Source organism: Candoia aspera, chromosome 3 (genome assembly GCF_035149785.1).
Source record: "Candoia aspera isolate rCanAsp1 chromosome 3, rCanAsp1.hap2, whole genome shotgun sequence".
In the NCBI taxonomy this organism is placed as follows: domain Eukaryota; kingdom Metazoa; phylum Chordata; class Lepidosauria; order Squamata; family Boidae; genus Candoia; species Candoia aspera.
The window spans coordinates 39,245,305-39,258,042 of NC_086155.1; the positions used below are offsets into that span (position 1 = coordinate 39,245,305).

The 12,738-nt window shown below is 45.9% G+C and overlaps 1 protein-coding gene across 1 annotated transcript in view; it reads right to left on the reverse strand.

The window, feature by feature from the left end:
• WNT2B (Wnt family member 2B) overlaps window positions 1-11,711 on the reverse strand; it is a 45,897-nt gene extending 34,186 nt beyond the window's left edge. The window contains exon 1 of the mRNA XM_063297428.1: window positions 11,527-11,711. Within this exon, the coding sequence (XP_063153498.1) occupies window positions 11,527-11,684 (158 nt within the window). The 5' untranslated portion in view covers window positions 11,685-11,711. The remainder of the gene's footprint in view (window positions 1-11,526) is intronic.
• Window positions 11,712-12,738: the final 1,027 nt, after the last annotated feature.

Sequence of the window (12,738 nt, forward strand, 5' to 3'; positions counted from 1 at the left end):
GACTCCAAGGCAACTGTGGATCTGATAATTTGGCCCCAAGGGAAGATCACTCTCAGCCAAAGAGTCCAATGTCCCCAAATACAGCCACCCCCCCCCAACTCCTGCCATATCACCCCCTGCCCATCATAGTCCTGATGTTCCTGCCCACCTCCTCTCCTTCCTGCTTGCATCTTCCTTCCAGGCCAAGGCATCCATTCACCCCCAAACACAACACATACACCATCAAACATTTATTATAGCCACTCAACTAGCCATGCACAGCCATACCCTGCTCTGACAGCAAAGCCTCTCCTGTCTTTCTCTGTGTCTAGTTCTAGGAGGAATTTCTGTGGTGTCTCAAGGCTTGATGTTCTTGTCCTTCCTATTTAACAGCTAGGAGAACCTGCTGGGTAAGGTAACCCATTAACATGGGATTAGATATCATTCATTATGCTGATGATAGTCAGTTGTATATTTTGACACCTTGCTGACCAAGTGATGCTGTCAAAGTCTTGCCACAGTGCCTGGAGGCTGTTGAGGTCTAGATGGGGAAGAACAGACTTAAAGTCAACCCTAGTAAGTCTTAGGAGCTATCGATGCGGGAAGCATCAGGGTCTGGGGATCTTCCATCTTTAGGTTCGCATGGGGGTGCACTTCTCTAGGCAGTGTACAATTTAGGGATTTTTCCTAGGTTCTCAGCTCCCACTCACAGAAGGTCTTCACATAGATTCATCTTGTGTGCCATTTGTTCCCATACTAACCCAGGAGGACCTTCTCACTGTCATTGGCTCATTGTCACATGCCTGGTCACCTAGTATACATGCTATTACAATACAGTTTACATGAGGCTGACCTGAAGACCACTCAGAAACTTTAGTTCTAAAGTTCTCAAATGAGCAATTATGGGCATCACATTGTATTCCTATGTAACACCTCCACCACACAAGTTGCCCTAGTTATCAGTAGGATTCTGGGTGCAATTCAGTAGCATCCCCCCAGAGATTCAGACAGAACTGACCCTGCTTTCCATTAAATATGCCTGAGTATTCCCCTAGGCTTTGGGCTAGGATGGTATGTAGGCTCCATATGTGACAGTTTTTATAGGTTTTGTTCCATTGAGATGACAATTTTTCCTTTCTGTTTGTGCTTATTATTTTATACCTTTGTTTTTAGTTCTGTATGCCACCCAGAATTGTTAATGAGTTGAGTAGCCTTAGGAATTCGATTGATAGAGATATAGAGATATAGACAGAGAGATAGTTTGAAGCTGTCAAGAACTTTGAACTTCCAAATTAACCTTATAATTTAGTGAATTATGTTTTATTTAAAATAATTGTTTTATCTTTTCAAAACAATTTATAAAAGCAATCAGAAAAGTAAAATAATAAAGTTAATAAGCTGTAATAATTATCATAATCTCTTCTGGTCATACTCTTCCCCTTCCATTTAGCATAGTGGTAGAGTATCTTGTCTGTGACTGGGGGTCTTCCTCTGATAGGTATGGCAACTGCAATATGGGCAGCGAAGAGCAGCCTTCTCCAGTCCTGAGGTGTATGCTAGCTGGGGGAAAGATGGCCAAAAGCACAGATGGTTTGTTCATTTCCCCTTTTCTGTCTTTCTTCTTCAGACTGTGAATCCTATGAATACCTTCTTTTTTGTTCCAAGAGTTTGTGATGATCACTAGATCTTATTTACTTCCTCTAAATAACAAGCTTATTTTTACCACCCTTCTTCTGAGCCTTTGCTTACTACTTGGCCATTCCATTTGTTCCTCCTGATTATCTGTCCTACTATCCTGACTGAAAGTCTGAGCTATTAATCTAGAAGGATGCCACTTTAAATCTTACTTTGGTTATGAACTCACTGGATGGCATTAAAAAGGTAAAGGTTTCCCTTGATGTAAAGTCCAGTCGAGTCCGAGTCTAGGGGGCGGTGCTCATCTCCGTTTCAAAGCCTTGGAGCCGGCGTTGTCCCTAGGGACACTTCTGGGTCATGTGGCCAGCATGACTCACGGAACGCCGTTACCTTCCCGCCGAAGCGGTACCAATTAATCTACTCACATTTGCATGTTTTCGAACTGCTTGGTGTGCAGGAGCTGGGACGAGCAACGGGAGCTCACCCCGCCGCGCGGTTTCGAACCGCCGACCTTCCGATCGACAGCTCAGCGGTTTAACCCGCAGCGCCACCGCGTCCCTAGGATGGCACACCGCGTACCTAGGATGGCATTAGATAGCCAATTTTTCTCAACTCAATTATAACCCCACCACATTGGCATATGAAAGAAAATAATACTCTTGGGATCCTAATTTCTGGTGCAATCACATCATCACCATCATGGACCTTGGCAATTCTGTATATGTCATAGTGATTATAATTATACATATTTATGAATTTTATGAACTAAGGATCGTTACCTTGTTGTGGTGCTGGAGCTTGAGCACCTCAATGATGCCATGAGCTAAACTGTGAAAGGTCACCCAAGACAGGAAGGTCATGACAGAGAGGTCAGACTAAATGCGATCCCTGGGGAAGGTAATGGCAACCCACCCCAGTATTCTTGCCGTGAAAACTAAATGGATCAGTACAACCAGAGATATGTCAGTATACCATCGGACGATGAGACCCCCAGGCCAGAAGATGGTCAAAATGCTACTGGGGAGGAACAGAGGATGAGTTCAACTAGCCCCAGACGTGATGACGCAGCTAGCTCAAAGCCGAAAGGACGGCTAGCGGCCGACGGTGCTGGTGGTGAACGGCGAATCCGATGTTCTAAGGATCAACACACCACTGGAACCTGGAATGTAAGATCTATGAGCCATGGCAAATTGGTTATTGGTGAGCTGTCAAGATTAAAGATAGACATTTTGGGCATCAGTGAACTGAAATGGACTGGAATGGGCCACTTCACATCAAATGACCACTAGATCTACTACTGTGGACAAGAGGACCACAGAAGAAATGGAGTAGCCTTCATAATTAATAGTAAAGTGGCTAAAGCAGTGCTTGGATACAATCCAAAAACTGATAGAATGATCTCAATTCGAATTCAAGGCAAGCCATCTAACATCACAGTGATCCAAATATACGCCCCAACCACAAATGCTGAAGAAGCTGAAGTAGAGCAGTTCTATGAGGATCTGCAGCACCTACTGGACAACATGCCTAAAAGAGATATTATTTTCATCACGGGAGACTGGAATGCTAAGGTGGGCAGTCAAATGACACCTGGAATTACAGGTAAGCATGGCCTGGGAGAACAAAACGAAGCAGGACATAGGCTGATAGAATTTTGCCAAGACAATTCACTCTGCATAACAAACACTCTCTTCCAGCAACCTAAGAGACGGCTTTATACATGGACTTCACCAGATGGACAACACCGAAATCAGATTGACTACATCCTTTGCAGCCAAAGAGGGCGGACATCTATACAGTCGGTAAAAACAAGACCTGGAGCTGACTGTAGTTCCGATCACGAACTTCTTATTGCACAATTTAGGATCAGACTAAAGAGATTAGGGAAGACCCACAGATCAGCTAGATATTTGCTTACTAATATTCCTAAGGAATATGCAGTGGAGGTGAAGAATAGATTTAAGGGACTGGACTTAGTAGATAGGGTCCCGGAAGAACTATGGACAGAGGTTCGCAACATTGTTCAGGAGGTGGCAACAAAATACATCCCAAAGAAAGAGAAAACCAAGAAGGCAAAATGGCTGTCTGCTGAGACACTAGAAGTAGCCCAAGAAAGACGGAAAGCAAAAGGCAACAGTGATAGGGGGAGATATGCCCAATTAAATGCAAAATTCCAGAGGTTAGCCAGAAGTGATAAGGAATTATTTTTAAACAAGCAATGCGCGGAAGTGGAAGAAGACAATAGAATAGGAAGGACAAGAAAATTAGAAACATTGGAGGTAAATTCCAGGCCAAAATGGGCATGATCAAAAACAAAGATGGCAAGGACCTAACAGAAGAAGAAGAGATCAAGAAAAGGTGGCAAGAATATATGGAAGACCTGTATAGGAAGGATAACAATATCGGGGATAGCTTTGATGGTGTGGTCAGTGAGCTAGAGCCAGACATCCTGAAGAGTGAGGTTGAATGGGTCTTAAGAAGCATTGCTAATGACAAGGCAGCAGGAGATGATGGCATCCCAGCTGAACTGTTCAAAATCTTGCAAGATGATGCTGTCAAGGTAATGCATGCTATATGCCAGCAAATTTGGAAAACACAAGAATGGCCATCAGACTGGAAAAAATCAACTTATATCCCCATACCAAAAAGGGAAACACTAAAGAATGTTCAAACTATCGAACAGTGGCACTCGTTTCACATGCCAGTAAGGTAATGCTCAAGATCCTGCAAGGTAGACTTCAGCAATTCATGGAGCGAGAATTGCCAGATGTACAAGCTGTGTTTAGAAAAGGCAGAGGAACTAGGGACCAAATTGCCAATATCCGATGGATAATGGAAAAAGCCAGGGAGTTTCAGAAAAACATCTATTTCTGTTTTATTGACTATTCTAAAGCCTTTGACTGTGTGGACCATAACAAATTGTGTCAAGTTCTTAGTGGTATGGGGATACCAAGTCATCTTGTATGCTTCCTGAAGAATCTGTATAACAACCAAGTAGCAACAGTAAGAACAGACCATGGAACAATGGACTGGTTTAAGATTGGGAAAGGAGTACGGCAGGGCTGTATACTCTCACCCTACCTATTCAACTTGTATGCAGAACACATCATGAGACAAGCTGGCCTTGAGGAATCCAAGGCTGGAGTTAAAATCTCTGGAAGAAACATTAACAATCTCAGATATGCAGATGATACCACTTTGATGGCTGAAAGTGAAGAGGAACTGAGGAGCCTTATGATGAAGGTGAAAGAAGAAAGTGCAAAAGCTGGCTTGCAGCTAAACCTCAAAAAAACCAAGATTATGGCAACCAGCTTGATTGATAACTGGCAAATAGAGGGAGAAAATGTAGAAGCAGTGAAAGACTTTGTATTCCTAGGTGCAAAGATTACTGCAGATGCTGATTGCAGTCAGGAAATCAGAAGACGCTTAATCCTTGGGAGAAGAGCAATGACAAATCTCGATAAAATAGTTAATTGCAGAGACATCACACTGACAACAAAGGTCCGCATAGTTAAAGCAATGGTGTTCCCCGTAGTAACATATGGCTGCGAGAGCTGGACCATAAGGAAGGCTGAGAGAAGGAAGATCGATGCTTTTGAACTGTGGTGTTGGAGGAAAATTCTGAGAGTGCCTTAGACTGCAAGAAGATCAAACCAGTCCATCCTCCAGGAAATAAAGCCAGACTGCTCACTTGAGGGAATGATATTAAAGGCAAAACTGAAATACTTTGGCCACATAATGAGAAGACAGGACACCCTGGAGAAGATGGTGATGCTAGGGAGAGTGGAGGGCAAAAGGAAGAGGGGCCGACCAAGGGCAAGGTGGATGGATGATATTCTAGGGGTGACGGACTCGTCCCTGGGGGAGCTGGGGGTGTTGACGACCGACAGGAAGCTCTGGAGTGGGCTGGTCCATGAAGTCACAAAGAGTCGGAAGCGACTAAATGAATAAACAACATGAACTTTTATGAAAAGTTGAACACTGTAAAATATATAAAGAAAATTTAATCTTTGTTCTGGTGCAGGCTGGGAAAATGTAGATCCTTTGAGGAACAGTGGTTTCAGTTAAAGAGTTGAGTGAAATAGAGTTTACATGAGGTAGGGAAATGTATTTGCATTCCTGTTGGTGTGTGGTGTCAGTGCAGTCTCAAACATATGTGCTTGCATGTGGCTCACTTATACCAAACTTTTAGCTTTAAAATGGACTCCTATTCTGTAATTGCTCACTTTACTTTCAGCTACAAGTAAACTCTACTTAGTTATTTACACCAAGCTTGTTTATTATACAGATTATGTTTGGAAGCCACATAGCTCTAATCTGCTCCAAAGAGTTCTGAAGCAAAGCTTGTGGCCAATGTTTAGGGCAGATCCTTAAAATGTTTATTGACTGCCTTGAATGTATGATGTTGTTTTAGTATAATCCTGGTCCTCTGCTTGTCTCTGTATTATTCATGCTTAGCAATAATGGCTGACAAGAAGTTGTTTCTTAGCTCTGGTTCTAGAAATCCTTTTAACTAGAGCAAAAGCAGGCACCCGGTATCTTCCAGTTGTTTTGCATTTCAGTCAGCATGCCCAATGGCAAGAAATCTCAGGGGTTATACCCCAAATATCTGGAAGTTACGGTTACTTCTACATAGAGATACTGGGGAATTAATCAATTCAGAACTTTCTAGGTGTAAAAGAGATGTTCTATCATAGAGTTATGGCCCTAGTGTAATAGCTCCCAAACCATGCTTGAAAAATTATCTCCGTGGCTGTTGAAAAGCTTCTAACCATTTCCCAAATATTATATAGTTTGCTCCTCTATAATGTATAAAGCTATTTCCAGGAAACGTAAGTCCTGAGAAGCAAGATAATTATACATTTCCTCCTGAATCAGAGAAATACATCTTTGAATATAAGTTGCTGAGAAAGATCTATTGTCTCCTCATACCCTGCTTGTAGTTTCTCATACACATTTGTCTGGCTCGTGTGGGTGAAATCAGCATACACAAACAGAGAAGCTTCAACTAAATTTAAATAGGCTTACCTGCATGCTTCTAATTTACCTCATAGCTATGAATTATCTAAAATACATTGCTAATTTCAGAACATTTTTAATAATTAAGCAATATTTTAAATAGATCAATAGGCATGTAGTACAAGCTGATGAAGGTAGACTTTGAAGCAATACCAGAGAGGTTTACATATGGTACAATTCTATGCATGTCATAAAGTACATAGAATTACTTCTTAACATAATGATTAAGATTTCTTTGACTTGCTGATGTTCTTTTCATTCAGTCCATCTATATGATCATATAGTATGAACACTGTGAAAGGTATGTAAATTTTGTACCTCGGTTTAAAAAATCTTGACCAATCAATCTAGCATTTAACAACTAAGGCTTACCTTCAAGATCTAGCTGCTAAGGTTGCAATCTTTTCCCATCTTACATGGGAGTAAATAACTCATACTGAACTCAGTAAAATGTTCTATTCATCCTGCATTTTTGTGTTCTACTAAAAGAAAACATCAGAACTAGAGATTCCATTTAAGACTATAATTTTTGATTAATTAGACTTTGTTATGCATTCTAAAATACTTTCTATAAGTCATCATTCTCTTCCTGTTTGCATAACCATTTCAAAACCTAAACCACTATGACATAGCATTCCCTAGCCAGGTCTTCTGTAACTACCTCATAGAATTTAATCTGCCGCAGATTTTTTTAAACTGAGCTACAGTAAGATTAATTTAGAATTGTTAGGATACACATGCACACATACAGTCCATTTAGAAACCACCATGCTCTAGAGTTCCTACAATTCATGCAGGGTTTGTGAAGTGATCTATGCCATTCCTGATATCAATGAAAATTCATAAATGGTGGCTGTTTAGAAAAATATGGTAGATATTTCCTCTTTGTGTATAGTGAGGACCAAAACTGATGTAGCATACTCTAGGATTTGGCTTCACAAAGCTGATGGAAGAAAAGGACAAGCATTTCCTTTAGGTATAAGAAGAGAGGTAAACTATCATTTCCTTCAAAGCTTTAGCAAACCAAATAAAACAATATTCCACCTACTGTTCGTTCTGTGATATTAGTGGTATTACCTCTTTGGGCCTGCTGAAGAAAGTTTGCTTTCAATGGGGTTTAAGCACAACACTGCAGAAACAAATTCCCTAGGTTTCAACATGGCAGAAGGTTGCAACCTTTTTGCTCTGGGAAGACTTTACAATTCAAGGACTTACAAATAGCAGCATGTCACCATATAATAAAATAATACTTGGGGCATTGTAGTTTGACTCCCCCCCCCCTTTCTTCTTGCTATGTATAGGGAAAGAGTTTGGAATCACTACTCCACATTGGATCCTGCTTGCTCCTTTTCCCCAAGTCCATGACTGAATGATAAAAATGAACTTCAGCTTCTCTAAAAATCACTGATTTAACACCATCTCCTTTTCAGAATGCAGATAATGACTGAGCACACAGAAATGGATTCAACCAGAAATGGTTTCTAAAATTGAACACTTGTATGTAATGAAAGAAAAGCATTTTTCCCCAGAAAGATGGGAAATTGAAAAAAAAAACTTTATGTACTCTGATCCAACTAACTTGGGGAGATACACCACTGTGTGCAATGAGATTAAATTGCAATATTTATATTTACTTGGGAATAAACTAGAGTGACTACTCATACTTTTGTGAGAGAAAACAATGGAGCACAGGTAGTAAGTATGGCTCACTTTTTCATGGTTGATTTAACTATGGTTTACTTATGGTTTTGGTCTTTGCATGACACACTGAGCAATAAAATAATGACATTTAAGACTAATTTTCTACCATGCACTAAGCTAAAATGTTGTGTCACCATCATAGGATTTCCTTCTCCCTCTGGGATGCATTATCATACACCTATGCAAGTATACAGTCAATTGCAGTTGAATTTGTTCAAGTGTTGTTCACAGACCAGTTGGAATAAGCTCCTATCTTAAGCTTTAAAATTCTGAACTCCCACGTTCTTTTATTGCTAAATATGTGCTAAGTGCTGATATCCCAGGGAAGCACACAGATGTCTTTCTTTGGCTCCCATCATGCATTGATTGTAAATGTCTCTCCCAGCCCCCTTATCGGGTATTTGGCAAGCCATTTTTAAGGGGAAAAGGAGAGCCATATTCCCCCTCCCCCCAAAGCCTTGTACCTGTTCAAGATGGCTGAGCTTAACAAACTGACAGTGCAGTTATAATGTCTATTACAGTAAAAAGTAAGCTTCACGGAGCTTTATTTATCTACAGTTTAGTTGTAGATAAATTGCTGTACATTTAAATTGTCTAAATTTAAACAGCCAAAATTACTGTATGCTTAAATATTAGTAGAATGTGTGAACTGGCTTTGGAAAAGCCCCTTTGCTGGGAAGATTAGCCTAAGTTCAGTCTGTCTGACCTCACAGTACAAGAATGAACGATGTCAGCGCAACAGGCCTTCTGAATTAGCGGTGGATGACAGAGGACCCTGCTGGTGGTTCCAGGTGGTTCCATATGAAGGCCTGAGGTTGAGGAAGGGAGGAGAAGGGAAGGGTTCAGGCTGTTCCTGGAAATAGGGCCCTTCTCACACAAGTTCTCACTTGCTGCCACAGCCCTCGAATGCCCAGCGTGCACTAGGGACTCGGCGGCCCTCAGCTACCACTTCCTAAGGAAAGGCACTCCCCGCAGCAACGGGCCCGCGTCTCCCACCCAGGCAGGCAGAAGAAGGCTGGGACAAGCAGACCGACAGCTGTGGCCGGTTAAGAGGGAGCGCCTGCTCAACTCCCGAGAACCAATACAACACTTTTCAGAGAGACCGGTTCTGCCGTGTCGCGAAGCTCTCTTTCTGCCGCCCGCGGCGGCGCTAACCTTAACAGGCCGAGGTCAGCGCAGCGTGGGATTCGGGCAGCCTCGCGAGTTGGGCAGAGGCCTGGAGCGGCTCTTCCGCCCCTTCGGAGGGAATGCCCGCTCCGTCGAAGGCAGCCCTGGGTATCTCCAAGGCCCCCTACCCCGGGCGTGCAGGAGGGCTGAAGAAAAACGAAGTTTCGTGAGCTAGGGATAGAGCTGCCCTTTCCATCACTGCGGGAGAGGAAATACTTAGGAAGGACGGCAAAATCACTCCCTCGAGAGAGGGCGGAAGAGTCCAGATGTGGGGGCTATAAATCCCATCTTCCTCAGCCACCACAGGCCAGCGCAGGCTGGGATGGCGGGAAGAAGGGTCGAAGGATATCCACCTCAGAGCGGAGGGGGCAGAAAACAGCCAAAACCGCCCGCATCAGCTCGGGCGCCGCAGCCGACAAACCGAGAACCCTTGCTGTCAATTGCGCTGCCTTGGTCCCGCTGGCGCCTCTTGGCCTGTTTCCCGCGGTTTGCCCGCGACAGCCGGCGTCCTCGGCCGGACACCCACATTTTAACCAAGCGTGTTGTTCGCACCCAGGCCCTGTGGTTAGATTATGGTTCAATGTGTGGAGTGCACTCAGAATATTGGGTGGACTGGCTAAACCAGAATGCGGTTAACCGGACAGTTAAGTGCGCCTTCCCTGGCTGGGTTCATACGTCGCGCCAAGCCAGGGCGTGCTTCTCCGTGGAATGGGCTCGCGGAAAACCAAGTCATTCACCTGGGTTAGCGCGAGGTGGGAGCCAACCGTTTTCTCTCTCTCTCTGGGGTGGGAGCGAGGCAGGTGGCTCTAAGGAAAAGTGGCGGGCGAGCGCTTCGGCAGCGTTCGCTTCTCTCCGGAATGACAAGCTAGAAATTGACGCGCCATTCCCGAGACGAGGGATTGGCGTTGCTTTTCGCCGAGATCCCTCCGAAGCTCCCGCTGGTTTTGAGGAAGCGCAGGAGGAATGTCCTCTTGGAAAGAAAGAGACCGAAGCCTGAGGTGCGATCTGGCGAGAGGAAAGGGCTTTGTTTCGGGGTACAGAGGCTGCCTACCGGTGGTCGGGCTGCAGGCTGAAGCCCGTTCCAGAAGTCCAGGCCTTCAGGCCCTTCGACAGGTGTGGCCAATGCTGGCGTCTTCCGAGGCTTCCAGATCAATTTACGGGGCGCCGGAGGCCCCACTGCTCAGGCGCTGGCCCGGGCTTTGCTTTGAAGCGGAGGCCTGGGACTGCGGGAGGCGACAGAGAAGGGACTGGATTCTAGGACCTGCCGCTCGGATGATAATCGCCGGCTGCTGTCGAGCCCCAACAGATTTGTGGGCGAAACTTGTAGCATGTTAACCGTGTTTAGGTCTTGTGTGTTTAGTGCGTCCTCCGGAGCCAGCCCTTTCGGTTAGTTTCTGGTTCAGTGCCTTGCGCGAACCCCGAACCCCAGGGTTTAGGTGATGGAAGCGGATGGGACTGCACCTCTGGGCTCAAGTCGCACCGTTAGTAAGCCTGAACCGTTTGACAGCCCTTCGCCCGCATCCCCGTTCCGAGATCTCTGGTCTGGTCCGTTTCCTGATTCTCAGCAGATCCCACTTTCTATGCCAAGCCCGCCCGGGTTTTAGGCAGCTTCTCTCGGATCGAACCATTTCGGAACGGAAGCGTGTGCTTCTCGGCCACTCACCTCCCGCCGGCTTTTGAAGCTGTCAAGTCCCATCACCAACTGCCTGGGAGAGGAACCTCCTACCTCTTTGGTGCCATGTCTCCGGAGCTCAGAGCCCCGCAGAAGTCGTTGAGAATCCTCCCTATCCTCCGAATCCCAACGATTCCGGCTTGTCCATTGCAGAATCAAGGCGCTCTGCATATGTTCAGGTGCACTCTTTCTCTTAAATATCACCAGCTGTGACATCTCAAAAAACACCCTGGAACTGAGCCCACTTGAGCTCCACCAGTCAGCTGCCGCATCTCACCTACTAGCCAGACGCGAGATAAACTTTCCGGGCAGCCAGTCCCTCCCGGCTTTCCCACTTCCCCCCGCGGACTTACCACCACGACGAGTCCACCCGCGGCGTGAGAATCAGCAGAGTCAGCAGCAAAGGCAACGCGAGGCGGGAGCGGGCTGGCCTGCCCTGGGACGCCCGCCTGATGCCTCCGGGAGCGCTGGCAATCCTAACGGAGCTTGCCAGGCGGCTTGAGCCAAGCATAATTCTCTTTCGCGGGAAGCCGAGGAGGAAGGAACAAGCCCTGGGTCGCAAGGAGAAGCGGACGGGTTCTTGGATCTCCGGGGGCGGGGGTTGTTGTGGGGAAGAGAAAACGGAGGCGGCCCTAGGTTATCCCTGGCGGCTGCAGTCACGACTCTTCTACCAGGGCTTCTGCGTTAGGCATGGCTTCGGAAAGAGGCCAACTCAAACTAACCTAAACCCCAGGGCGGCCGGCCGCTTGCTGGGTTGGCCGGCTGATTGCCTCCTGAGATGGACTGGCCGTCGCCTGGGCTGGCAGGAGCGTCTGCGGAGCAGCCCCAAGGACGGGCATCTGCTGGGAATGAAGATGAGGAGGACACGCTGGAGGGGTGGGCTTGGGGGGCAGGCTGGGGAGATGGACACCTCCTTGGACTCTCATTGGGCAAAACTCCCAGGCACAAAGACAAGGCTGTGCGGGGAGTGGGGGGAGATCAAGCCCAGCCAAGCGGTTGGGACGGTGCTCGCTCTATCGCGGACTTTTTCTCCACTGGGGTTTACTTTCCCCTCCCTTGCCAGCTGAATATTCTCACCTTTTCCCTCCCAGGCACCACCTGCTGCCGAGAAGGAAAGCCAGAAGAGCCCAGAGACGGTGCTGAACTCTCCCTTGCTGGCAACAGACGGACTCAGGCAGCCTCCCCCGGCAATCTCATTCCTCCGCTGGTCCTAGTGCCTCCTATAGCTGTCCATCTTCTCAGCCCCAAGGGAGAGAGCACCAACTGGGGGTTAACCCAAACACAGGTTGGACATTTAACACCTTATTGGAGGTGTATGTACACAGTGCTAAGCCAAAATATGGTCTGTGCCTTAATGGGTGGTGTGAATCCAGCCAGGTGATTCCAGCTAGTAAACTAGTAAGCTTAGCATAGTGTGAATTTAGCCCCAATTCTAGCCCCATTTTCCCATTGTGCCAACCCAGAAGCATGGTTTAGTTATTTATTACATTTATATTCCACTTTTCTTGTAGGAAAGGAGTTTGGGATTGATAAATCTTGGAGTCCAACAGCATCTGGAACTCCAC